Here is a 27,741-nt window from a genome sequence, read left to right on the forward strand (position 1 = left end):
TATGACTATTCGAGTCCCTTATATAAAATGATATAGTGTTTGCATATAGCCTATGCACATCCTCCCATATGTTTTATTATTTTAAAATTTTATTTAATTTACTTTTGAGGTATAGTTGATTGACAATATTATATTAGTTTCAGGTGGACAACATAGTGATTCAAAATTTTTATAGATAATACTCCTTTTGTAGTTATTATAAAATATTGGCTATATTCCCTGTGTTGCCCAATCTATCCTTATAGCTTATTTTATACATAATAATTTGTACCTCTTACCCCTCTACCCTTATCTTTCCCCTTCCCTCTTCCCTCTCCTCACTAGTAAGCACTAGTTTGTTCTCTATATCTGTGAGTCTGTTTCTTTTTTGTTATATTCACTGGTTTGTTTTATTTTTTAGATTCCGCATGTAAGCGATAACATACATTATTTGTCTTTCTCTGTCTGGCTTATTTCACTTAGCATAATGCCCTCCAAGTCCATCCACGCTGGTGCAAATGGCAACATTCATTCTTTATTTTTGCTCAGTAATATTCCATTCTTTATACATACCACACCTTTTTTATCCATTCTTCTGTTGATGGACACTTAGGTTGGTTCCATATATTGGCTATTGTAAATAATGCTGTTATGAACATTGGGGTGCATGTATCTTTTTGAATTAGTGCTTTCATTTTCTTCGGATATATATTCAGGAGTGGGATTGTTGGATCATATGGTAGTTCTATTTTTAGTTTTTTGAGGAACCTCCATAATGTTGTCCACAGTGTCTGCACCAATTTACATTCCCATCAGCAGTGCTCAAGGGTTCCCTTTTCTCCACAGCCTCATCAACATAGGTTATCTGTGGTCTTTTTGATGATGGCCATTCTGACAGATGTGAGGTGTACATCATTGTGGTTTTAATTTGTATTTCTCTAATGATTAGCAGTGTTCAGCATCTTTTCATGTACCTGTTGGCCATCTGTATGTCTTCTTTAAAAAAATGTCTATTCAAGTCTTCTTCCCATTTGTTTTTTTTTTGATATTGAGTTGTATAAGCTGCTTATGTATTTTAGGTATTAATCCCTTATGGGTCATGTCACTTGCAAATAGCTTCTCCCATTCAGTAGGTTGTCTTTTTGTTTTGTCGCTGGTTTCCTTTTCTGTGCCAAAGCTTTTAAGTTTAATTCAGTCCCATTCTCATATATTTTAAATAATCTCTAGATTACTTATAATACCTAATACAATGTAAATGCTATGTAAACAGTTGCTGGATTGTGACTAATTCAAGTTTTGCCTTTTGGAACTTTCTGGAATTTTTTTCTGAATATTTCAAATACTATTTTATCTGAAAATATTTTTGACAAAATATTTTTGATCTGCAATTTAATCCATGGATGTGGAACCCTTGGATACAGAGAGTTGAGTGTAATATGACAAAGCAATAGAAATGGAGAACAGATCAGTGATTGCCAGGGGACAGGGATGAAGGTGGAGGTGTATGATTATACAGATATAGTACGAGGGAGTTCCTCTATGGTGATGAAATAGCTCTATATTATGATGGTCATGGGAGTTACACAAATCTATATAGGAGATCAAATTGTATAGACACACATACACCCACACTCACACACAAATGAGTGCATATAAATGTGGTGAAAACTGAATAGGTCCTGTAGTCTAATTAACAGTATTGTACCAGTGTCAATTTCCTGTTTTGCTATTGTACTACAATTTTATAAGATGTCATCATTGTGGGAAGCTGGGTAAAGGGTCCAATAGACTCTATTTTTGTAGCTTCCTGTGAATCAACAATCATTTCAAAATAAAAATATTAAAATTTTTTATTGTGATTTTGAAACTTTAATACCGCTCACACTTTCCCCCTTAAACTAAAATACTAATTGTTCTTTGAGATATAATTCATATAGTAACCAAGCAGGATCCTGTGGGGACCTCTTTGGGACAGACTCCTCTGCTCCCATGGTCCCTTGCCTGCCTCTTGTTTGTAGTAGAAGCTTGGCATTTCTGATTCCGTATTGTATCTATCTCTTCTGCTGCTTTAACATCTGAGTGATAAGCCTTTGCTTAGCCCTGCACATAGACACGTTAATCACGAAAGGAATTTTGCTTACAGCTTAAGATTGGTGCAAAGAGCCCCTTACCCAAAACTTGCCTCCCATGGGGAGATAAAGAAGTATGAATAAAATAACGATTGTCTTGTCAAGATTTATAGGAACATCATGACCAGACTCAGTTTAACCGAAGTCTACTGATCAAAAACAAAGAGTTTTCACAACCCTCCTTGGACCCTTTCTGGTCCTCAGACATCACTTCCTGATCTTAACCTCTCCTGCCTCCCCCTTCCTAGCATAAAAGAAGTTTGAATTCTACCCTGAATCAAGATGGTTGCTGAGGACATTAGTCCACCATCTTCTTGGTTTGCTAGCTTTCTGAATAAAGTTAGTTTTCCTTGCCCCAGCACCTTGTCTCTCAACTCACTGGCCCACTGAGTGGTGCATGGTATGAGCTTGGACTCAGTTACAATATATCATAAAATTCACCATTGTAAGGTGTACGATTTAGTGGAGTTTAGTATATTCACAAGATTGTACAGCCATCACCACTATCTAATTCCACAATATTTTCATCACCTGAAAAAGAAACCCTATACCTATTAGTAGTCACTCCCCCATCAGCTCCTTCCCCAGTCCCTGACAGTGACTAATCTACTTTCTGTCTCTCTTTCTGTATCCCTGTTTGCTGATTCTGGACATTTCATAAAAATGGAATCATATAAGATAGAGCCTTGTGTTTCCAGCTTCTTAGCATCATGTTTGCAAGATTCATCCTGTTGTGGCATGTATCAATACTTCATTCCGTTTATGGTTGAATAATATTTCATTTTATAGATATACCACATTTGTTTCTCCGTCAGCTAGTGAACCTATGGGTTGTTTCCACTTTTTTTTTTGCTATTACAGGCATACCTTGGAGATGTTGTGGGTTTGGTTCCAGATCACTGCAACAGAATGAAGTTCACAATAAAGTGAGTTACGTGAATTTTTTGGTTTCTCAGTGTGTATAAAAGTTATGTTTATACTATACTGTAGTCTATTAAGTGTGCAATAGCATTATATACAACAAAACAACGTGCATACCTTAATTAAAAAGAACTTTATTGCTAAAAAATACTATCATCTAAGGCTGCATCAAGTTACAGTCTTTTTGCAATAGTAAGATCAAAGATCACTGATTGCAGATCACCATGACAAATATAACAATAGAGAAAAAAATTGAAATATTTGCAAGAATTGCCAAAATGTGACACAGAGATGAAGTGAGTAAATACTGTTGGGAAAATGGCTGCTAGATTTGCTCCCCACAGGGTTGCCACAGACTCTCAATCTGTAAAAAAAGACATTACCTGTGGTGGGAAATAAAGCAAAGCATAATAACATGAGGTAAGCCTGTATAAACAGTTCTGCTATGACCATCCATATACGAATTTTTGTGACCATGTGTTTTCAGTTCTTTGAGTGTATATGTAGGAGTGGAATTGCTGGGTCATATGATACATTTGTTTAACTTTTTGAGGAACTGCCAAGCTGTTTTCCAAAGGGGCTGCACCATTTTATGTTCCCATTAGCAATGCCTTCAGAGTTCTGATTTCTCCATACCTTGACGAATACTTGTTATTGTCTGTCTTTTTTATTATAATTATCCTAGGGAGTGTGAAATGGTATCTCATTGTGGTTTTGTATTGCATTTCCCTAATGATTAACTGAGCACCTTTTCATTTGTATATCTTCTTTGGAGGAATGTGTCTATTCAGATCCTTAGCCCAGTTTTAATTGGGCTGTCTTTCTGTTGTTGAGTTGTAAGTTACTTATATATTCTGGATACTGGATACTAGTCTAGATACTAGGCTCTTATCAGATACATGATTTGCAAATTTCTCCTGTTCTGTGGGTTGTCTTTTCACTTTCTTGATAGTGTACTTATAAGCACAAAAGTGTTTAATCTTAATGAAGTGCAACTTTTCTAATTTTGTTACGTTGTTTGTGCTTTTGGTATTATATCTAAGAAACCGTTGCCAAACCCAAGGCCAGCAAATGACTCGATATTTTATTCTAAGAGTTTCATAGTTTTAGCTCTCACTTTAGGTCTTTGATCCATTTTGAGTTAATTTTTTTAATACATGGTATGAGGTAGGGGTCCAACTTCATCCTTTTCCATGTGAATACACAGTTGTCCCTATATCATTTATTAAAAAGACTATTCTTCTCCCCACCTTGAATTATCTTGGCACCCTTGGGAAAAGTCGGTTGACTATAAATGTAGGGTTTGTTTCTGGGCTCTCAATTCCATTCTTTTGATATAAATGTTACTTTAATTAATACATCATTTTCCCTGAGGCCTAACTTGGGACCACTCTGAGTAGCATCAATGGCATTTTTACCCACAGTTATGAACTAATTTAAGTAGGGTGCAATGGCACCTCATTTTAAAAAGTAAATGGGTCTCCGGGAAGTGTTGTGGTTGGTGTATCAGAAAGAGCTTTGGATTGCAGTTAGTAAAACCTGGATTTGATTTTCTAGCCAGAGGTATGTGGCTTTGGGCAAGTTCCTTAACCTCTATGAGTTTTAGCTACTGTGAAATGAAAGACGATGGCAATCTCATGGGGCTGGTGCTAGCATTAAGAGACAAAGGTTGTAGAGGGGAGGGTATAGCTCAAGTGATAGAGCGCATGCTTAGCACACATAAGGTCCTGGGTTCAATCCCCAGTACCTCCTCTAAAAATAAATAAATAAGTAAAACCTAACCACCTTCCCCTTCCCCCAAATAAACTGAAAAAATATGAATTTAAAAAAAAGAGAGACAAAGGTTATGGAAACAATGGCATCGTCCCTGGTACGCAGTAAGTGCTTGACATAAAGTGGCCTCACTGCTGGTCCATGGTCTTGTAAGGGTGCCCTCCCTCCTGACACATGGTAGTTATGTGGGATCACGAGAGATGGGCTACTCAGGGGGTTCCTCTGCCAGTTTCCTGCTCCTGTCTCCTACCCTGAGCAGCAGATCTGGTTCCTCAGGGGCAGCAGGAAGGGTGGATAATGAAGAGGAAAATGGATCTCAACAGACCAGCTTTCTGGCCAGGTTTGAAGGAAACCCAGTAGTGAACCCCAGAGTAATTAGGCAATAGTATCCTGAGCTACATAGCTCAAGCTTTATTTTTAGAAAGGAAAGAACATAACTATTTTAAATAAAGTTTTTGCCAGTGTGGAACAGTATCACAGCAGAGGGAATCCTGTCCGCCTTGATCAGGAGAGCATGCATCAGGTCCCTGGTTTACCTTGTGGTGGCCCCCAAGTTGTCAGGAAGGGGCCTAAGAGGAAACAAACCACCCTTGTTCTCAACAAGGCTTCTAAGCCCCAGCGTAGTGATAGTGTCATTAAGGCTCAGGAGAAAAGGGCATGGTGTTCTTTGGCTTCTCATTCCTCTGATCAGAGTTGGCTGGAGTCAGGAGGCAAAAAAAGATCTGTGGACTCTCTGACTCTGCTTGCTAAGTTGTTGCCCAGTCTTCCCTGTCCCTCCAGTTGCTTCTCCTAAACCTGATGAAGTACTTTCTGGCTTGGTTGGCCTCCTCACTCATCCCTGAGATCCTCCCCAGTCCCCAGATTCTTCCCTCCATGTAACCCTACTTGGATCCCTCCGTGCTTTGGGGATTTAGTAATGGGGGAATCCAGCTCCTGTTATAAGATCGTCAGCTCCTGGGTCTCAGAGAGGCCATACTGAACTTTGTGCTGGTCAAACAGCTTGCGCAGGGCACTGATGTAGAGTGCGTGGTACTTGTCCACTGTCTTCTTGTTTGGCCTCTCAATCCTGGGAAGTGGCAGGGGCTCCCCAACTGTGGGGAAAGAGGAGAGACAAGCATCAGACCCCCCCAACTCAAATTACCCATCTCTCAGAGGGAGCCACTTACTGAAACTCAGTATCTGGGTCCCCTCCCCTTCCTTTGTTCTCTCCCTCTGCTCCAACCCCATCCTGTCCCACGTTCTCCAAATACCTCATTTCACGCACACACAAGAGAATTAGCATAAACTTAGGAGCGTGCTGAAGGAATATATGCAAATAATGATGCTCCCATGGCAGCTGTTGAACTCTGTCCCACCTGTGAATAGCCACAACTCTTATCTGTTTAGCTGTCCTCCCCAGCCTGCCCTCAACTACAACCACTGGAATTCCCATTGCCCATCTCAGCTGTGTGCCAGCTCCCCTGGGACTTAATGGATGACTTGGGTGAAGGGAATCGAGGACCCAGGTGATCCAGAGATACTGGAAAGCTCACCGACAGTGGTAATGGGCTGATTGAAAGGCAGGAAGCCCCAGGATCCTCGAGTGAAGCCCTGGCCATGGAAGGTACATAAGGTGAGTCCGATGATTTTTTTGAATGTGTCCTGGAAGGTTTTTTGGAAGAGCCTTATCCACGTGCCCTCAGGGAAGGTCTCTTGATTGTAAACCTCATTCTCTCCAAAGGAATAGGACGGGACAAGGTATGATCTGCAAAGAGAGGGGCAGAAGTGTAAGTTCTCCCAGGAGCCCTTCCTCCACCCTCATTGAAACCCTCTCCAAGGTAGGAAACCTCTACCATCTCCCCAGTATAGAACAAGAACCCAAGCACCCAAGCACCTCCAGCCTTGTATCTCATTCTTGCTATGCCCCACCTTCCCTACTGAATCCTTTGTGAGGAGTTGCTGCGCCTTGTCCTGTGATGGGAAGAAACTCATCTCAGGCAGTCTAATTGCCTTTATTGCACATAGCATCCAGAGTGTTCTTCCTAAACTGCATATCTGGACATGTCACTTTTCTCTTTAAAACTCTTCCCAGAGCTTCTCACTTTGTACCGCGCTGCTTAGTGTGGCCTTTGTGCTCTAGCCCTGCCTACCTGGCTAGCTTCCCCTCTCCCCACCCCTTTCTCACACTCTGCTAAGCCACACTGAGTGTGCTAAGTTCTCTCTCTGTACATCCTGCTCCCTCTGCCAGAGATGCCTTCCCTCTGTCTTCACATGGCTAATTCTATTTTGCCCTTCAATACTCAGCTCCAGTTTCATCTCCAGGAGGAGACCTTCTCTGACTACCTCCAATTCCTCTCACTCCCACCCCCCAAATCTAGTGCTTACCCCTTTCCTACACTAACACTACCCTAAACTCTGCACTGCAGTCACCTCCTTACCTGGCTGACTCCCAGTTGACAGCAAGTCAACCAGAAGTGGGAACTGTGTCTTATTCATCTTTGAATCCCTGGGGCCTGGCATAGTGCCTGACATGTCATCGTAGGTCCCCTGAGTTCTTTCTGCCTTTTGGTCTGACTGGCAATCCTTAGTAATCTTTCAATTCACAATTCAGATATCACCCATTTATGAAACCTCTACTTTGGGTGAAAGTCTTTCCATCAACTGGTGCTCCCATAGTACTTTGCACATATCTCCATGGTGGCACTTCTTCCATTCCACAAATATTTATTGAGTTCTTTCTATGTGCCAGCCCTGTTTTAAGTCCTGCAGATCCATCAGTGAACACAATGGATTAAAAAAAAATCTCTGTCCTCATGGAGCTTACCTTTTATGAAGGGAAGACAGACAATAAACCATAATACTGAAAAAATTAAAAAACAGATATATAAATAAATAAAACCAAAAAAGAGCTGGTTAATGTTGACCTCAAATCCAAAACTGCAGAAAATGAAGAAAACTGCATGTGAATATAAAGAAAAGTTGCTTCTAATAAATAAAGAAATAAAGAAACTGATGATATAGAAGATGCTAAATGCAATGAGAAAAAATAGAGCAGGATAGTCAGGACAGACCTTACTGAGAAGAGATGTTTGAGCCAAGACCTAGAGGAGGTGAAGGAATGAGCCAAGCAGTTATTTGGAGGAATACTGTCCCAGGCAGAGGGGACAGCTAGAGCAAATGCCCTAAGGGAGGAGCGTGTGGCTTGTGTGAAGGACAGCAAGGAGGCCAGTGTAGCCCTAAGGGAGTGAGCAAGGAGGAGAGCAGTAGGTGATGAGATCAGAGAGGTGGCTGAGGACCAGATCAGTTAGGTTTTTGCAGGCCCTTATAAAGACTTGATTTTGCTCGGAGTGAAGTGGGAGCCATTGGAGCATTTGAAATAGTGACATGATCTGACTCATGTTTAATAGGATCATCCTGGCTATGGTTGAGGATAGGCTCCTGGATGTGAGGGAAGCAAGGACAGAAACAAGGAGAGCACTTAGGAGGCTACTGTAATAATCCAGAGGAGAGACGACAGGGTGACAAACCAGGGGGTGGCAGTTTAGATGGTAAGTGGTTGGCTTCTAGATGTATGTTGTAATTCTAGGTGATGATGTCTGTCTTCTGTTGGACTGTGAGTTCCTTAAAGGCAAGGACCAGATTTATTTTTAGATCCTCAATGCCTAGTACTATGCCTGATGCACAGGAGGTGTTCAAAAACTGCTGAATGAATGCATTCTATTTCTCAAACCAGACTACATGCTCTTTGAGGGGCAGTAACCATGTCTTATTCATCATCCCCACAGCATCAAGCCCAGTGCCTTCCTTGCCCTGGGTAGGTTTTCCAGGCCTCTGAGTTAATGGATTGCTATACACTGAAGCCCCTCTTTCCCAGACCCCCAGTCTACCAGGCTCATGGGCAGAAAGTGTAGGTCTTCTACTGCTCTTTCTCCAACTTCAAGTTAAAGTGCTCACCAGAATGTGTCTGGAAGCCCAAACACCTTCAGGGCACAGCATGAGAGAGTAGACAGAAGCAATCCAAGTGAAGAGATTCCAGAGAGATGCTATGGAGGACCTATGGCACCCTAACAATAGGGCACCAGAATGGAGGGACCCACCCGGTTTGCAGAGCCAGCTTCACAAAACCTTTACGCTGTTTAAGTAAGATGGTAGAGGCTTTCGGCCGGCACAAGAGGGCTTCAGCAGCTCCACCCACCACAACCACCACAGCATTGCCTGAGCCTTTCTGGGTCAGCAAATACTTCAAGGCCAACTCACTCACTGGGCACACACCTGCAAAACCAAAGAGTCAAGTGACGTAACATACTTAGTGCCTGAGGATGAGGTCAGGGGTTCTTCTGGGCTCTTCCTGCCAGAGACAGCTCTTCTGTCTCCTGCCTATTGTTGTTTCCACTCTTCTGTCTTTGAATCTCCACAGCCTGGGTCAGCCCTCGCCTGAGATTGGGCCTTAGGGTCAGCTGCTTGCCTTGGGGGTCTGGGCTACTATAGTTGGCTCTGCATTGAGTTCTTCTGCCTACTCTCTCTCAGTTCTGTAGTATTTAAGCCCATCCCTTCCCTCTCCACCCATGAACCCCAACCATCTTTCACTCTCCCCAGGCTGACAGCGCTGGAGACTCTCCAGAGTTCTCTTCCTTTTGGGTCATCAGGGAGAGCTGCCGCCAACCAGCTTCCTCCTTCAAGCCACCTGGCAAAGGGAAGTCATTGGCTGGGGTTTCTGGAGAGTAAGCTGACCTAGGATCCTATCCAAGCCAAATTGGAATGCAGATGAACCATGGAATGAGGAGGACATCCTGTTAATTAACAAGAGTCACGGAGTCTTTCCTCACTTCTTCCCATCTTTGCCCTGTGCTGACCTATCATTCTCTCCTGGGATGGCAGAAATTGCTTTCAGGCCACAGTCGCTGAGATACCGCTGTTCCAGGTTCATGCCAACCTCAGAGGGGAGTGGAACCATCCTCTGGGACTCCATGGTCCCACCTGGCCCCAGATATAAATGTATCTTACCTTTTAATGTTTGGCTTCAGTTGTTTTCTGGTGTCCTGAAAGATGACTATTCCTCTAGAGAGAAGGACTTTTGTCACAGTACCCCGGCTTGAAGCCTGGCTTGGGGAACTTGTCCTGGATTCTGATGGAGACCTATCCTTTATCCCTTGACGTCTTACAGAAGTTCGAAAGGGTTCCCAGGAGACGAAGGTCATGGAACAGGAAGGTACCAGCTAATATGAAAGACTTAAAAGTGTCTTTGAGATGCCCTGGGATGAGAGCTGCTACACAAATGACTGGCCAAAAGAAGCCAACTGACATCCCAGAAAGAATCCAGCAAAGTTCATCTGAGCTGTCCCATTCATGCCTCCTTTTCCCCACATTTGGTTTTGATCTGTCTTTTTTTTAATGGAGTTACTGGGGATTGAACCCAGGACCTCATGCATGCTAAGCATGTTCTCTACTGCTGAGCTATTTCCCTCCCCAGCTTTGATCTTTTTGGATTTGGCTTTTGCTTTCTGCTTTCCACTTTGGCTTTGATCCTGAACTCCAGGCATCCACTTCCTCCTCCTCTGAAAGGATTCCTGGCAACTCTTATGAATGCCCATAATTTACCCTGCTGCCTAACCAAACCCTGCCTCCCAGATCTTGGACAGAACCTGAGGCTTGGCCCTATACTCCTGTTCCTAGCCCAGTGTGTTCCACACTCATGTTCTACTAAGTCCTCTTCCAGCAGAGAGTGAGAATTGGACCGACCGCCAGGGCTTCTTGGAGTTGGGAGCCCTAAGGTAGGTCAGAGAATGGAATGATTTCTTATACTCACCCATTGACATTATATATTCTCGCACAATTGGGATCCAGAACATCCCTTCCAAGGTCCCTACATAAGGAGTGATGCCTGGGAAAATCCGAGCAAAGCCAGTGGCTTCGGTGGCAAAGTTGATGAAGACACCATAAGAGAGAATGCCATGGGGGTGGTTGGCAATGATATAGTTGTGTTTGGGAGGGAGGTCATAAGTCTTCACCAGCTGTTAGAGGGAAATTGAGTCAGAGCAGTGGATAGAAGTAAGAGAGGACATGTGGACTCAGATCTCAGCAGGTAGCATGTGTTTCCCTTGGGGAGCCCCAAATCCCTGTTCATTAGGATGTCATCATTTTCATGGGGTTGCCAGGTATTAACAATGCTCAGAGAGGCTGAGCTGGGTTTGCCTTTGGGAGGAAAGTCTGCTATCCATGCATCTCCCCTCCCCCACCATCTATCTGGGGCCTGTCCTCTGCATTATGCCTCTGGGCCTTGCCCTTCACTGCTGGCCACCAAAGCCTTTGGAAACATGTTGCTGAGTGAGGAGGGAGAGTCTGGGCGTCAGGGAACGAGGGCACCCAGAGGAAGGGTAGTCACCTTTACTGGGAAGTAATTTTGGAAATACTTCCAGAGGGTCCAGTTTCGTACCCAAGCTGAACGCCTACCCCCTGTGGGTACAGAAGAGAAGGGAAGAGCGGGTGAGATCTCCCCAATCCCTCTACCTGTCCCAGAGGTGGAGTATTCCTCTGAAAGTCTTCAGGTTACGGGAGGGTCCCCCTTCTCACATGTCCATCGTTTTAGGGCACAGAGCTATAGGTACTGGCCCTGAATCCAACCCCCAGGAAGACACAGGAAGCCCCTGCTCCTTGGAAGCAGCCAGAAAGGTGAGCGGGAAATTGGCTGAGGCTGGGGGCATCCGCCCAGAAACCAGGAAGGATGAAGACACAGGGAGCCCCTGCGCCTCTATTCCCTGGTGAGCTTCGCCCTCCTCTCTTCCTCTCTTGCCCTCTCCCCTCCTTTGCTCCTTCTGCCTCTCCCTCTCTCCACCTCCCTGCTCTCCTTTCCTTTCCTTTTCCCCTTCTTTCCTCCCCCTCCTCCCTCTTCCTCTCCCCCTCTCTCCTTCCACACCTGCCCCGCCCCCATCCCTGTGCTTACATCCTTGGCACTAACAGGAACCACCACTCTTCCCCCGTTTCTTACCTTGACTGTGGGTGTTCCAGTCATAGGCCAGCCAGGCTAAGGCAAGCATGGACACCATCCAGAACTTTGTGAAGACCAGAAAGTAGGGTATAAGGAGAATAGGAATAGCTCCTGAGGGGGACACAAAGGGTTCATGCCCTTCAGTTCTCTTCAAGTTTAATGCATCTCTCATAACTCCGATCTCTGCTCTGTGCGGAAGGAGCAGGTCAAGGCTGGTGGGAGACTCCCTATCCCCTCCTCCCACCCCAGCCTAGGTCTGCTGTGGTCCAAGATGACCTCTGAGTCCCTGGATCTGGGTCTGAGATCTTAACTGAGGAAACCGCAGAACCACGATGTTCTCAGAACAGGCCCTCAGCTGGGGTCAAAGGCCAGCACTACTTGGCAAATGGAAAGAATAGCACCTTGGGCCAATGACTGACGTCCCCATTCTGGGACCTCAGGAAGTCCTCTCTAAAAACTCAACCCTCCTTCCTTTGTGGAACCGCTCTGTCAGCACATTTTGGTGGAGGGGGGCTGCCTGCAGCGTACAGGCTGTTTGATGCTGAGAGGAAAACACGTATTAGAAATTGCTTTACTGGGTTCGATTTTGTCCCATTCCAAATATCTCAAAGGTTCGGAAGAGGGAAAAAATCATCTCTGTTAGTTAGCAAAGGGCCACAGCAGGCTGTGAAATGCAAATATGATACATCTTACAGGCAGCAGGAGCAGAAGTCCATTTTAAAATCTGCATTCATGGGGGGAAAGGGTATAGCTCCAGGGTAGAGCGTGTGCTTAGCATAGAATCCCCAGTATCTCCATTAAAATAAAAATAGATGAAAAAACCTAACTACCTCCTCCCTTCAAAAAATTAAAAATTTAAAAAATTTTAAATAACAAAACAAAGATCTGCATTCATGAGAAGAGGGGCTAAGCACACATATTGTGAATTAAAAAAAAAAAAGGACCCAGGAAAAGTAATGACTTCTTTGACCAGAGAACCACATCACGGTAGATAAAAGTTTTAGAGAAGGGGAAGAAACTCAAGAGTTACCTACCAGCAGGTTTGTCGCTTGCATTTTCAACGTAGATGAAAATAACAGGAAAAAGATGGAATGGGCATTTTTTTAAAAAGTTATACCATGGAGTAGAAGAAAGCCTAGTGATAGGCTGAGTCCCCTTACAAGAGCTGGCCAAAATGGTTGTCGTAAGCACACTAATTCAATAGGAAATAGCGTGTGGGGGTGGGGAATTTTATGGGAAGCCTGTCGTGGGTAAAAATCCAGCTACCTCTGACCTCCGTAAAAGATGAGAGGAAATTTGCGGGTTAAGCTTCAGAAGAAAACTCAGATAAAGTTAAATATGAATCACTGTTAATTAGAAGTTGTCTAAGCGTATATAATTTCTTTTTTATCTTACTTCTAATAAGTTTAGTTGGTATCCCCAGTGTTTAGAACAGTGCCTTATACCCAGCAGATGTTCAACAAATATCTATAGATTGGCTGAAAGATAAAGAAATGTTTTCTCTTTTCAATATTAGGTAAACTTAAATGATTAGTGTTTAGTCAGCATTTATGTTTTTTTTTTAAAGCCCATACATTGTTGACCACACCATTCAAAGTACTTAAAAAATGTGTGTGTGTGTGTGTGTGTGTTTGGAGGGGGTAGAATTAGGTTTATTTATTTATTTTAGTTGTTTTTAATGGAGGTACTGGGGGTTGAACCCAGGACCTTGTGCTTGTTAAGCATGTGCTCTATCACTGAGCTATACACTCCCCACCAAGCATTTATGTTATTTTAAATCTGATGTTATTTAAAAATTTTAGATGTGTTAATTGCGTGCCTTATATCTTATGATTTTCAGTTATCTACCAAGAGCCAGACCTTGAAAACACCATCCCCCTTGTGGAATCTATTAGAACTGCATGGCACCTCAGGAGACCATAGGTGTCCTTCCAGGGCAAGCCTAGGAGACCAGCCTGTTTGATCATCATCTGTGTCACTCATGGTGACAGAAGTGGATTTAAAGATATAGGAGAAACAGAGGCCAAAATTGGGAGAGCATAACTTTGTGGAACAATGGGTTCTGTGATAGAACGCAAGGGTATCTGAGGCAAGAATGAAGAACGACCATGTGTATGTGTGGTCCTCCCTGAGATATTATGGCCTTGACACCGGGAGATGCTTCCAACATCTTGTCCATGTTCAAGTTAGAAGTTTTGGAGTGGATTATCAAGGAGGGAGTTCACATAAGGTAAGTTCCTAATTTAGTTTGTACTGAAAATGGCTGTCATTCTAATAGATGTGTAGCGTGGTATCTCATTATAATTTTTATTTGCATTTCCCTAATACCTAATGATGCTTAACAGCTTCTCCTGTGCTTATCTGCCTTCTATATATCCTTTTTGGTGAAGTGTCTGTTTAAATATTTGGCTCATTTTTCAATTGGGTTGTTTGTTTTCTTAGTGAGTTTTGAGAGTTCTGATTTATACAATCTGGATACAAGTCCTTTGTTGGATACATGACTTGCGAACATTGTCTCCTGTCTGTGTTTATCTTTTTATCCTCTTAACAGAGTCTTTTCTTAGAGCAAAAGCTTTTAATTTTGATGAAGTCCAATTTTACCAGGTTTTTTTTTTTCTTTTACAGATTGTGCTTTTGATGTCAAATCTAAGAACTCTATTTGACCTCAGATTATGCAGGTTTTCTCCTGTTTTTTACTCAAAGTTGTACAGTTCCATGTTTTACATTTAGATGCATTTTGAGTTACTGTTATAATAAGGTGTGAGGTTTTGGTCAAGGTCCATTTACTACAGATGAATATCCAGTTGTCCCAGCATCACTTGTTGAAAAGATTATCCTTCCTCCATTGAATTGCTTTTGTGTCTTTGTCAAAAATCAATTGGTCATATTTGTGTGGGTCTATTTCTGGACTCTGTATTCTGTTCTGCTGATCAGTGTGTCTGTTCCTTCACCAATACATCACTGTCTTGATTACTGTAGTTTTATACTAAGTCTTTAAATCAGAGAGTGTGATCCTCTAACTTTATTCTTTTTCAGAATTCTTTTAGATATTGTAGTTCCTTTGTTTTTCTATATAAATTTTAGAATCAGCTTATCGATGTTTACAAAATCTCCTGATGGGAGTTTTTTAATTAAACTTTTTATTTTGGGAAAAAAAAACTTTAGATCGACAGAAAATTTGCCAGAATATTTTTCAAAATATATACACCTTTTATTTTTTCATTTTTGTTGGGGTGGGTAATTAGGTTTATGTATGTATTTATTTATTTATTTTAATGGAGGTCTTGGGGATTGAAACCAGACCTCATACATGCTAGGCACGCACTCTACCACTGAGCTATACCCTCCCCCTTGCAAGAATATTTTAATAAAATCCCATATAACCTTCGCCTCCCATTGTTAACATTTTACATCTGATTTATTTCTAAACATAAGTACATACATATGTTTGTATTTGAGAGTACATTGCAGAGATCACAACCCTTTGCTGCTAAATAACTGTGTATTTTCTAAAAACAAAGGCAGTCTTTGACCTGATAGCACCCACAGTGCTATTATCAAACTTGGGAAATTAAATATTTATGAAAAATTGTTATCTAATATACCCTGCTGGGATTTTTTATTTGAGTTGTGTTACATTTATAGATCAGTTTTGAGGAGCACTGACATCTTTACTATGTTGAGTCGTCCAACCCATGAACACAATATGTCTCTAGCTATTTATTCATTAGCAATTTTATAGTTTTTAGGCTACAGATGCTGTACAGGTTTTGTTAAATCTATTCATAAGTATTTTATTTTTGGAGGCATTTAAATGGTATTGTCTTTAAATTTCTATTTTCAATTGTTCTCTGATAGTGTATAGAATTATGGTTGATTTTTATGTGTGATCATGTGTCCTGTGACTTTAATAATCTCATTTGTTAGTTCTTAGAGTGTTTTTTTTAGTAGATGTAAAAAATAGGTTTTAAAAATACTGAGGTGGGGAGGGTGTAGGTCAGTGGTAGAGTGCATGCTTAGCATGCATGAGTTCCTGGGTTCAATCCCCAGTATCTCCATTTAAATAAATAAAATAAAATAAAATAAATACTGAATTTAATGGGATTTTCTACACAGATGATCATGTCATCTGTGAATTAGGACAATTTTATTTCTTATTTTTCAATCTGGATGCTTTTCTTTCTTTTTTATTCTTTTTGCTTTCTTGCACTTGCTAAGACATTTAGTATGATGTTGAATACAAATGGTGAGAGTGAACATCCTTGCTTTGCATCTTGCCATCTTCCCATCTTAGGGAGAAAGGTTTTAGTCTTTCACCATTAAGTATGATGTTAGCTGCAGGTTTTTTGTAGATGCTCTTTAACAAGTTGAGGAAGTTGCCTTCTGTTCCCAGTTTGCTGAGAGGTTTTATCATGGATTAAAGTTTGTCAAATGCTTTTTCTGCATCAATTGACATAATCGTGTGTTTTTTCCCTCCCTTAGGTGGCTAATATGGTGGTTTACATTGATTGATTCTCAAATATTTACACTTGCATTCCTGGGATAAAGCCCACGTGGTCATGGTATATTCTTTGTAATATATTGCTGGCTTTGATTTGCTACTATTTTGTTGAGGATTTTTGCATTTATATTCATGAGGGATATTGGTCTGTAGATTTCTTTTTTTGTACTGTTTTGTCTGGTTTTAGGATCAGGGTCTGGCCTCGTAAATGAGTTGGCAAGTGTTCCTTCCTCTTCTATTTTCTGGAAAAGACTGTGTAGAATCTGTGATATGTCATCTTTAAAATGTTTGGAAGAATATGCTGTGAAACCATCTGCGCCTGCAGATTTCTGTTTTGGAAGGTTTATAACCTTCCAAAATTAAAATTTAATTTAATTAATGGTTATAGGTTATCTATTTCATTTGGGGGTGAGTTTTGGTTGTTTGTGGTTTCCAAGGAAGTCTCCAAATATAATTGTTAATTTGTCTATTTTTCTTTTCACGTCTGTCAGTTTTCACTTCAAGTATTTTGAAGCTCTGTTGTTACGTGCACACACATTTAGGATAGTTATATCTTCTTGAACTGATCCTTTTACCATTATGTAATGTCCTTCTTTACCCTTGGTCTTGACTTAAAAAATACATTTAAACCTGTACAGCCTCAAATTACTAATGAATTACTAGCTTAAGTTAAAGATGGTACCGATACGAATCTAAGTGGGTCCTTTCTTCAAATCATCTCTGATTCATCTTGCCTGTTCACTTTCCCCATATAGGGGTAGCCAACATTTATTGTATACTCATTATGTAAAACAAAGTATTTTATATGCATATCTTATTTAATCTTCATAAAGACCCCATTAGGACAGTAAGAATTCTCATTTTGTGGATGAGGAACCCAGGTTCACAGAGGTTAAATAACCACTTATGTGTCACACAGCTGGCTCTAGACTTCCAGAGATGATGTAGTCTTAGGTTGCCTGGAAAATGCTCCAGAGAAGGTATGACTTGAGCAGTATCTCAAAGGGACACTGTCCGTGGATAGTCCAGGAAGAGTGATCAGGGAATCTTTCCAGTGGTGGAAACAGAGCAGAGGGGAAGGAGTGGGAGAGTCCCCTTCACACTTGTCCTGTGAAGAGAGTGCCTGGCATACGAGCTTCATGCAGGGCAAGAGTAAGAGGATGAGCTGGTAGAGAGTTAGAGCCAGAGAGTGGAGGAGGCCTTGAATGCTCAGGATAACACAGGTGTACTTCATTGAGTAGCAATGGGAAAACCACTGACTATTTGAGCAGGAGAGGGCTGTGATCAAAGATGTGTTTGAAAGACTCTTCTGGGTGCAGGCAGTGGACTCACTGGAGAGGGTGGAGAGATGAGGGGAGGGGGCCAGGGAAGAGGATCTTGCAATAGTTTATATTGATGCTGATCCAGGCTCAGAAGAGACAGATGGAAAGCCATCCTCTAATTGGAAGCTGGGCCTCAGAGGGGCTCTGGCTCTCATTGCCTAATTTCAAGGGTCATGAATCTTTTTTTTTTTTTTTAATGGCGGTACTGGGAATAGAACCCAGGACCTTGTGCATGCTAAGCATGTGCTCTACCACTGAACTCTACCCTATCCATCCAGGGCCATGAATCTTTGTATTCCACATCTTCCCCAAATCGTCTTTTCATTCCTCTCTTCTCACTGCTTCCCTCCTTCTTGTCCCTCTGCCATTTCTCTCCCCCTTTCCCCTGTTTCCTCCCCCATCACTTCCAGTAATGATCAGTAAGCAGCCATGATGCTGAACGCCATTCTGGAAGGAGGAGAAGCACTGAGGGAGGCTCTGAGCAAGACAGAAGGAATGAAGAAAAGAGAGTGAGAGAGACAAGGAAGAAGGGAATTAGGGAGGAGGAAGGGAGGAAGGGAGGAAGGAAGGATGGGAGGAAGGAGGGAAAGACAGACACTTTTCTGTCTGGAGCGTTGACTAGGGACCAGGCTGAGAGGGTGGGGATACAAAGGCTTAGGCGGGGAACAGTACTTGTCGGAAGTCACACAGCTAATTGTTATCCAAGTTTGACTAACTTCAGAACCCATATCCTGTTTACTCTGTCACACTGCTTCCCTTTCCGCCTTCCCTGATCACCTTAAGATGGCGTGATATTTTCTTTCTGTGAAACCCTAATAACACTTCCTTGTGGCTCTTTCCTTCACTTCCTACAGTTTGTCTTACAGTGTAGTGATTTGTGTATGTGTCCAGTACAGACACACAGAGTGTGTACAATGGTGGAATGAATGATTGGTTTATCTTTGTTGCTAGATAGTAAGGACCTCTAGTTGAGACACTGTTGTACTCTCAGCAAGAACAGCCAAGGTCTTATAATGAGTAACTGCTCTATAACTGTTGAACACCTTTGAATCTTAGGCACCTCTGTGAGCATCATACACTGTTAGAGGGCTTTAGCTACCTTGGTAACCTCCAAGACCCAGGATTCGTAATTTCTAGCATAATCCCTAAATGAATAGAAACAGGATGTATGACAACATAAACTCGTAGAAGACAAATGGAATGATAAAAATAATAAATTTCAAAGAAGTCAAGATAAATGGACAATAAGCACATGAAAAGATGCTCAACATCACTCATCGTTAGGGAAATTCAAATCAAAACCACAATGAGATTTCACCTCATATCCATTTGGATGGCTACTAAAAAAAATAGACAATAAAGAAGTGTCGGTGAGGATGTAGAAAAATTGAAACTCTTATGCACTGCAGGTGGAAATGTAAAATTGCATAGCTGCTGTGGAAAACACTATGGCAGCTCCTTAAAAAATTTAAAGATGGCATTACCATGTGACTCAGCAATTATCCTTCTGGGTATGTAGCCCAAAGAACTGAAAGCAGGGTCTGAAAGAGATATTTGGGCACTCGTGTCCATAGCAGCATTAGTCACAATAGCCAAGAGGTGGAAGCAACCCAAGTGTCCATTAACAGATAGATGGATAAACAAAATGGGGTAAATACATGCAATGAAATATTATTCAGCCTTAAAAAGGAAGGAAATTCTGTCACAACATGGAGGAAGCTTGAAAACATTGTGTGAAGTGAGATCAGGCAATCACAAAAGGACAAATAGTGTATGATTCCACTTCTATGAAGTGAGACAGAGAGGAGAAGGGTGGTTGCTAGGGGCTGGGGGGAGGGGTACTGGAGAGTTATTGTTGCACTGGACAGAGTTTCAGTTTTACAAGATGAAAAGAGTTCTGGAGAGGGATGGTGGCAATGGTTGCACAACACTCTGAATGTACTTAATGACCATGAACTGTACATTAAAAAATGGTTAAAATGGTAGATTTTATGTTCTGTGTGTTTTACCACAATTAAAAAAAAAAACTTTAAAAAATGTAGGTGAAAGAAAAGATTCACATTTCTTATTAGTGTTTTCACTTAAGACACATAGGTGCCATCATTTGTTCCTAACATCTCCACTCCACTCCTCCAGCGATTCTAGGGCGACTGGAAGCTGGTGAGGTTAGGGAGGGGGCACTAGTAGGAGGCTAACCCTCATCATCTTGGACCCTTACGTATGCAGTGTTGAAGATACCCTCTATTCTATCCTGTTCCAGAGACAATGTCCTTTGAGAGGGGGGAAAGGAAGAGAAAAAAAGACTCAAGAAAATATTTTCTGGGAGAAAAATGAGAACATGTCCTTGAGGAGAGCTCCCCAAGAGAGCCAGAACAGTCTGGGCACTTGGCTTCGAGTACCACACCGAGGCTTTCTGGGTGGGACAGACCTCACACCAAGAAGGATCAGCTCACACAGCTCTTCTTCCCTTGACTTCTTTTCCCTGCTCTCTCTGCCCGTCTTGGCCCACACTTTCTGGGATTCGGACTTGAAATGCTGGCTGCTACCATGATGCCAAGTCTCTTACGACATCCCTTACTTCTCACTTTCCTAGCTAAGGGCTGGAATGTGTCAAGGGGTCTTTTTGAGGAAGTTAGGATAAATGCAAAGGAAAACAAAAAGAAAATAATGAAAGACTAGGAACAAATAAGTTTACAAAAGAATCACTTCCTCTTCTTAATACAGCTAGAGTCAAGTCACTGATAAGCTAAGAGCATGATTAGCATGATTTAGTTCCAGTAAGGCTCAATAAGTCTTCATCTTTTGGGGGCCATAGACCCCTTTGGCAGTCTGGTGAAACCTCTAGATCCCTTTTCTGAATAATACTTTTAAATCTGCAACATACACAGACTTACAAAGGAAACTCATCATATTAAAACACAGTTATCACATAGAAATCAAACTGTGGTTACCCAAGGGGAAAGGGGTAGGGGGAGATAAATTAGGAGTTTGGGATTAACAGATACACATTATTATATATAAAATAAACAACAAGGACCTGCTGTTTAGCACAGGGAACTGTATTCAATATCTTGTAATAACCTATAATGGAAAAGAATCTGAAAAAGAATATCTATATATACATAGGTATCTGTAACTGAATCACTATGCTGCATACCAGAAACTAACACAACATTGTAAATCAACTACACTTCAATAAAAAAATTTTAAAAGCCACAGTTACCAGAATATTGCAGAAAATGTGATACAGTAACACGGGCTTCTGGATTTATGCATTAAATAACCACACCTAATGGTAGTTCCAATAACTACTGGAATTCGGAAGTGGTAACGAGCGTAAATGAACTTTTGCTATGCCTGCAACGACCGGCATATGAAATGTAAATCTCCGTGATGTCTACTGCTGACAAATTCACTGCTACGTCTGTGGTTTGCTGCCTACATTCATCCTCTCAGTATGAGCTTAGTGAGTATAAAGAGGTAGTTTTTCCCATCCAATTTCAAAATTGTCCCTCCTCTCCCAGTTCTAGGTCCATAGGCCCCTGGTTAAGAACCTCTGCTCTATGGGGTCATATGGACTCCTGTGCACTGGACTCGGCAGCCTCCTAACCTGTCCCATCCTTCAGGATGACACTTCTCCCCTTCCAGTTTCCCAGCTTGCCCCCATAACTGGCTGCCCACAAAGCCCTGGTTTCAGGCTTTGGGAAAAGCTTGGACATCTCAGCCCATTTGCCTGGCACTGATGACTATCATTCCCTGAGTCCACTGAAGAACTGGCCCTTTCTCAAAATTCTCTCTAATGAGTCACTCAGGCAGTCTTCTGATTTTCCAGAATTCTCTCACCATACTCTTATACTGGAAAATCCCATTCCATCTACTGGTGCTGCCAACCAAGTGCACCACCTCTGCCCCCATCGCCAGATAGGGCTCTTTGCAGCAAGTTCAGAGGAGGTAGTCCTGAGAAAAGGCTGGGGTGATCCTTAAACCAGAACAACTGCAGCCTCACTCCTGGCCTTCATGCCCCTCAGTTGGGAAGAGAGAAATCTAGTGAACTCAACAGGAACTCTCTCTCTGGGTGGGGAGGCATAGCCCCTCCAGTGAAATGATCTCTTTAGAGCCCTCCTCAACTATAGATTCCTGGCCTCTTTCTTGGTGGGCTCCCCTGTTCTCTCCAGCCTATGGGGTTCACTCACCTAAAATAACATAGACTGGGATCCACTGCAAAACAGAGAGGGTTTGGAGGCTTCTCTGAAGATCCAGTCGGGAGAGGAAGCCCATGGGTGTGGTGCTGTTCTGTTGTGGCAGGAACCCCAAACAGAAGGCCAGGGCCTCTAAAGCCAAGCAAATTACAAGTGCCTTGCTTTAATCTCATCACTGAGTCCCTTTATCTGCTGGAGGTTTTAGCCTTGACCTAACCTTTTCTCCAGTCTTCCCTGTCCTCTGCCCCACCCCAACTTCCTACACACACATAGATCAGACTGTCTAATCTCCCTAATATGCAACCTTTCTCCACATGTGCTCAGTTGCCTCAGGGTGGTTCTAGCTCTGTGTGTGTCTCATGGGGGTGGTGATGGGGTGTCCTTACTTTGTAAGTCTGTGTATGTTGCACATTTAAAAATATTATTCAGAGAAGGGATCTAGAGGTTTCACCAGACTGCCAAAGGGGTCCATGGCCCCCAAAAGATGAAGACTTATTGAGCCTTACTGAAACTAAATCATGCCAATCATGCTCTTAGCCATAAATTAGTGCAGAAAAAGGGAATGGCTTAGGCTTCAAACAGGACCCCTGAAAAGCAATCTGCTACCTTTCCCGGCTTAAGAAAAAGGACCCGGCCATCACACTTGTTTCTGCCCTGGTGGATGCTCTTGGGCTCCTCCCGTCTTCTGCTGGGGGCCTCCTTGTTGACCAGGGCCTTTTTCTGCACAGAGATCTAGACTTCTCAAATCCCTCCTTGGGCCTCTGTTCCCAGGGACTCTGTACCAGCTGCCAGTGGGAGAAGCATCACACAGAGAGCAGACCTGGGTTCCAGTCCCAGCTTCACCTTGTTCCTCCCATGGGAAATTGCTCCAGCTCTCTACATAGGTTTGGCCATCTGTTGTTGGAAGACAGTGCAGCGAGCAGTTATGGGTGTGGACTTTACGGCCAGAGAGCTGGGGTTCAAATCTCAGCTCTGCCACTTACATGTGGCTGACCTCTGTGCCTCAGTTTCCCCATCTGTCAAATGGAGGTAATAATAGTACCTACTTCCTAGGGTTGTTCTGAGGATCGAGTGAGTGAATGTAAAGTGCTCAGCACAGGGCCTGGCCCACAGTGGGTACTATTGTAAATGTTTCCTGTTATTATTCTTCATTTAGCTCAGTTCATGTCTATTGAACATCTGCTATGTTTCTGGCTAAGAGGCTTGCTTCTGCACACCAGTCTTTTGCAAAATTAAAGATTGTCCCCAGGTCCCAGACCTCTGGATTCTTTTTTTTTTTTTTTGGGGGGTAACTATCCACTGAGTGATTACTGTTTACCCTGCACTGTTGTAGGTGCCAAAGATTCTGTGAGGAAGAAGATGGACATGATTCCTGCCTTCACTGAACTCACAGTCTAGTAGAGGAGACAGACATTACAGAAACAAAAAAAAAATCACAAAACTGTCTATACACTTGAATTTGTGATGTCTCCTAATGGAAAAGGCCAGTATTCTCAGCATAAGGCCTTGAATATAGGTGCTCAAAAAAACTCTTTTGAATGTAATCAAAGGGGTTGCTTAGGAAAATCAAATACAAAAAGTGTCCTACAAGTGCAAGGAAATATGTATTCCTTAGTCTTTTCTGGGGAGATTAACAGAACTCTGTCTTCCTCCCTGCTCTCCCCCCACATTTGTGCCTCCCTGATTAGACTGACTAATAGGAATCTTCAGCGTTGAGCTTAGGGAACCTTTTTGGTTCACTGTGGGATGTGCTGTCCTTCCCCAGTGTACCCTGTACGGCTGCCTGACACCCAGCCCTCCTCCTCGTCCTCTTTTTCTCCTTCCCCCTGACGAGCTGGGCTTCTCAAGCTGCTTCTTGAGGCCACTTGGCCGCATACAGCGTGAGAGGTATTGGAGCACGTCTGCTCAGAATTTGCAGGGAAGGAGGGAGAGAGGTGAGAGGCAGGCCTGGGCTCTTCCAGAAGAAAGCCCAGATGTGGGGAGGGCTGGAGTATCCCGAGTAGACAAGTTCCACAATGTCGACAGCTCCCAGGCTGCTTACCGATCAGGTTTCTAACCCCCACCCTTCAACTATCAGATGGGTAAATGGAAGAGGCCCAGAAAGGACTCACTCAGGGTGCTAGAGGCAGGGCAAGGACAGATCAATTTCCATGTCTGTCTCCCTAATGTCCGGCTCAGGGCCCAGTACAGGGTAGGCATTCGAGTAAATGCTTGGGGAACAAATAAGGAGGTCTGGTCTCTTGCTTCCCTAAGCAAGATGGACTGGCAGGGCTGGGCCAAGACTCTGATCACTCCTTTCCTGCCAAACAAAGAGCACACTGTCTGAGCTGGAGCTCTTCTGTGCCATATGGACAAGTGTAACAAAAACATCAGTGAATGTAGAAAAAGCAGGAAGAAGAGAAGGCCAGTGGACAAATCCTGAACAGCCAGCACTCATGATTTCCCCATTACCATCCAACCAACCAACAAGGAGAAGCTTAGCTGCCCTGAGTAGGCAATATCAAAAGAGAGGTGGCCAAGAAGCCCCAAAAGTCCGTTGATTTCATTTGCACACATTTAAGGCTAATGGTATTCTAACCATCAAGAAACACACAGTCCAGTTTTTCACAGAACTGGAAAAAATAACCCTCAAATGTATATGGAATCACAAAAGACCCAGAATTGCCAAAGCAATACTGAAGGAAAAGAATAAAGGTGGAGGAATAACCCTCCCAGACTTCAGACAATACTATAGAGCTACAGTCATCAAAACAGCATAGTATTGGCACTAAAACAGACATATGGATCAATGAAACAGAATAGAGAACCCAGAAATAAACCCACAGACATATGGTCAATTAATATCTGACAAAGGAGGCAAGAATATATAGTGGAGTAAAGACAGTCTCTTCAGCAAATGGTATTGGGAAAACTGGACAGCTGCATGTAAATCAGTGAAGCTAGAACACTCCCTCACACCATACACAAAAGTAAACTCAAACGGCTTCAAGACTTAAACATAAGACAAGACACCATAAACCTCCTAGAAGAAAACAGGCAAAACATTTTCTGACATGAATCTTAGCAACCTAGGGCAGTCTACCCAGGCAATAGAAATAAAAGCAAAAATAAACAAATGGGACCTAATTAAACTTACAAGCTTTTGCAGAGCAAAGGAAACCATAAGCAAAACAAAAAGACAGCCTACAGAATGAGAAAAAAACATTTGCAAATGATGCGAGTGATAAGGGCTTAATTTCCAGAATATATAAACAGCTCAAACAACTTAATAACAAAAAAAAAACCAAAAACAAAACAAACAGCCCAATCCAAAAATGGGCAGAAGACCTAAACAAGCAATTCTCCAATGAAGACATACAAATGGCCAATAGGCACATGAAAAAATGCTCTATATTGCTAATTATCAGAGAAATGCAAATCAAAACTACAATGAGGTATCACCTCACAGGAGTCAGAATGGCCATCATTCAAAAGTCCAGAAACAATAAATGCTTGAGAGGGTGTGGAGAAAAGGGAACCCTCCTACACTGTTGGTAGGAATGTAGTTTGGTGCAGCCATTATGGAAAATAGTATAGAGATTCCTCAAAAAATTAAAAATAGACTTACCATATGATCCAGCAATCCCATTCTTGGGCATATATCTGGAACTCTAATTAGAAAAGATACATGCACCCCAATGTTCATAGCAGCACTATATACAATCGCCAAGACATGGAATCAACCTAACTGTCCATTGACAGATGACTGGATAAAGAATTTGTGGTATAGTTATACAATGGAATACTACTCAGCTATAAAAAAGAATAAAATAATGCCATTTGCAGCAGCATGGATGGACCTGGAGATCGTCATTCTAAGTGAAGTAAGCCAGACAGAGAAAGAAAAGTACCATATGATAGCAGTCATGTGGAATCTGAAAAAAAAAAAAGACAAATGAACTTATTTACAAAATAGAAACAGAATCACAGACATAGAAAAACTTATGTTTATGAGGGGGGAAATGGGGTGGGAAGGGATAAATTGGGAGTTCGAGATTTGCAGATATTAACTACTATATATAAAATACATAAACAATAAGGACTTACTGTATAGCACAGGGAACTATATTCAATATCTTGTAGTAACCTATAATGAAAAGAATATGAAAAGGAGTATATGTGTATATGTATGACTGAAACATGCTGTACACCAGAAATTGACACATTGTAAACTGACTATACTTCAATTAAAAAAAAAAAGAAGAAACTCACAGTCCAGCGACTAAGGTGGACATGATCACAGACACCTGTAGGGGGTATGGTGGGGCACAAAGACGCAGATGAGAAAAGCAACCCAGCTGCCTCAGAGGGGCAGGGAAGGTTCTGTGGAAGGGGGAATGCTGCAGTGAGGGGAACAGGGCTCAAAAGGCATGTATGGAAGGGCAGCCCCGGGGAAAGATTGCAATTAGTTTGCTCAACCAGAAGCTGAGAAGCTTTGGAGGCACAACAGAAAAGCAAAGGAAGAAGAGTGGGAGGAAAAGAAGATCAAGGGGACTGGGGAACTCAGAAGACGGGGGTGGAACCAAGGGTAGCCCTGAGACAGAAGCAGCCCCAGGATTCTTCTTCCTGGTTCTAAGGTTCAGCCTCAGCCTTCAGAGTGACTCATTTCTAGAAAGCTTTGGATAGCTGAGGTTTTGCCATGACACATCTTCTTCTGATCGGTCCCCTTGGTTCATCCCCTTATTTGGTCAGGTACTGCACCTTTGACATAGGGGAAACTATTTAATGCTAGGCACTAGGTGAGGTACGATACAAGGTATAGATGTAGTCTCTTCTTTCAACAAATTTTTATCGTGGTTTTCCTATAAGCCTGGCAATGCTCTAGGTTGACAATCGTGTGTGTGGCGGGTCATGGGGAGGGCAGGGGGTGGAAGACGTGCCTACATCATTGATATAAGGATTGGGGCCATCACAGAAGCACAAAGGCAACAGAGAGGGAGACTTGTAACTGTGTGACCTTGCACATCTATCTGTCTATCTCTGTCTGTCTGTCTGTCTGTCTGTCTGTCTGTCTGTCTGTCTATCTATCTATCTATCTATCTATCTATCTATCTATCTATCTATTTACTGTGAGGACTAGTGGTGATGTCTGAGTAGTCCTTGGGCAGTGTCTGACACCAGGAGCTGCTCCAGACTGGAATTCAGTTGTGGGGAGGTGGCATTTGCAATGGGCTTCAACAGGCAGAGAAATAGGGAACATGTTCTTCCCTGTGATGGACCAGTAGACATAAAAGTCTGCAGGTTTGCTTTGGCCTGGGGACTCATTTCATTTGATGGGAGCCTCAGATTTGTGGAGGGGAGCAGGAGGAGCAAAGACTGGACATTGGGAAGTGGGGGTGCTTTCTTTATAAATCCCTTTATGTCTGGAGGTCAGCAGGTCTAGAACCTAGTGAAAGTAAATGAACCCAGGGGTAGTAGCTGGAGGAGGGGACCAAGGAGGTGGAGGGTAGGACAGAACAGGGTGGATATTTTAAAATCCCTTGGCAGAGGGAGGGTGGGGTGTATGCTTAGCATGTAAGAGGTCCTGGGTTCAATTCCCAGGGCCTCCATTAAATAAACAAACAAACAAATAAATAAATCTAATTCCCCCCCGAAAAGAAATCCCTTGGAAGTCACCGGACCCCTTCTCAGGACAGCCTAGGGAACAGCAGCATCTACTGCCTTGGTTCAAGCTAGAATGACCAACCGTCTCTATTTGCCAGGGACTGAGGAGTTGCCCGGGGCACTAAACCAGGATGGTTTGGGGGCACGCTGGGACAGCTGATCCCTTAGTCTGGCCTTTGTCACTGTCTCCTGGACTTCAGCAGGCTGCTTCTCTCTGCTCTCCTTTCATGTGGGATCCACGCTGCCACTAGAGGGTCAGTGTCAAACACAGCTCTTACCATCTGCCCTGTTTCCAACCCTCCAAAGGCTC

General features: G+C 42.7%; 2 protein-coding genes across 20 annotated transcripts in view; one reads left to right on the plus strand and one right to left on the minus strand.

Annotated features, from left to right (window-relative positions):
• AWAT2 (acyl-CoA wax alcohol acyltransferase 2) overlaps positions 1-27,741 on the plus strand; it is a 181,250-nt gene that overhangs the window by 50,176 nt on the left and 103,333 nt on the right. For 12 of the 19 annotated variants that reach the window (XM_074359638.1, XM_074359635.1, XM_074359642.1 and 9 more), the window contains 6 exons: positions 2,970-3,034; positions 6,189-6,414; positions 6,523-6,619; positions 9,378-10,552; positions 11,368-11,539; positions 13,607-13,996. The gene's annotated coding sequence lies outside the window, so the exon portion shown is untranslated. The remainder of the gene's footprint in view (positions 1-2,969; positions 3,035-6,188; positions 6,415-6,522; positions 6,620-9,377; positions 10,553-11,367; positions 11,540-13,606; positions 13,997-27,741) is intronic. The other 7 variants (XM_074359644.1, XM_074359645.1, XM_074359646.1 and 4 more) reach the window with 7 other exon arrangements.
• DGAT2L6 (diacylglycerol O-acyltransferase 2 like 6) lies at positions 4,137-22,198 on the minus strand. The gene is made up of 7 exons (XM_010973629.3): positions 21,783-22,198; positions 11,767-11,877; positions 11,164-11,234; positions 10,588-10,792; positions 8,879-9,053; positions 6,335-6,546; positions 4,137-5,893 (listed from the first exon to the last, which is right to left on the minus strand). The coding sequence occupies exons 1-7, from the start codon at positions 21,865-21,867 to the stop codon at positions 5,739-5,741; spliced, it is 1,014 nt and encodes a 337-aa protein (XP_010971931.1). The 5' UTR covers positions 21,868-22,198; the 3' UTR covers positions 4,137-5,738.

The sequence above is a fragment of the Camelus bactrianus genome, chromosome X, assembly GCF_048773025.1.
Source record: "Camelus bactrianus isolate YW-2024 breed Bactrian camel chromosome X, ASM4877302v1, whole genome shotgun sequence".
In the NCBI taxonomy this organism is placed as follows: Eukaryota; Metazoa; Chordata; class Mammalia; order Artiodactyla; family Camelidae; genus Camelus; species Camelus bactrianus.

Coding starts and splice junctions, on each gene's coding strand:
- DGAT2L6 (XM_010973629.3), bottom strand. CDS start 21,867: ATGGGCTTCCTCTCCCGACTGGATCTTCAGAGAAGCCTCCAAACCCTC. Junction 11,878..21,782: donor CCCAGTCTATGTTATTTTAG/GTGAGTGAACCC, acceptor TGTCCCCCTCAG/GAGCTATTCCTATTCTCCTT. Junction 11,235..11,766: donor CTGGAACACCCACAGTCAAG/GTAAGAAACGGG, acceptor CTGTACCCACAG/GGGGTAGGCGTTCAGCTTGG.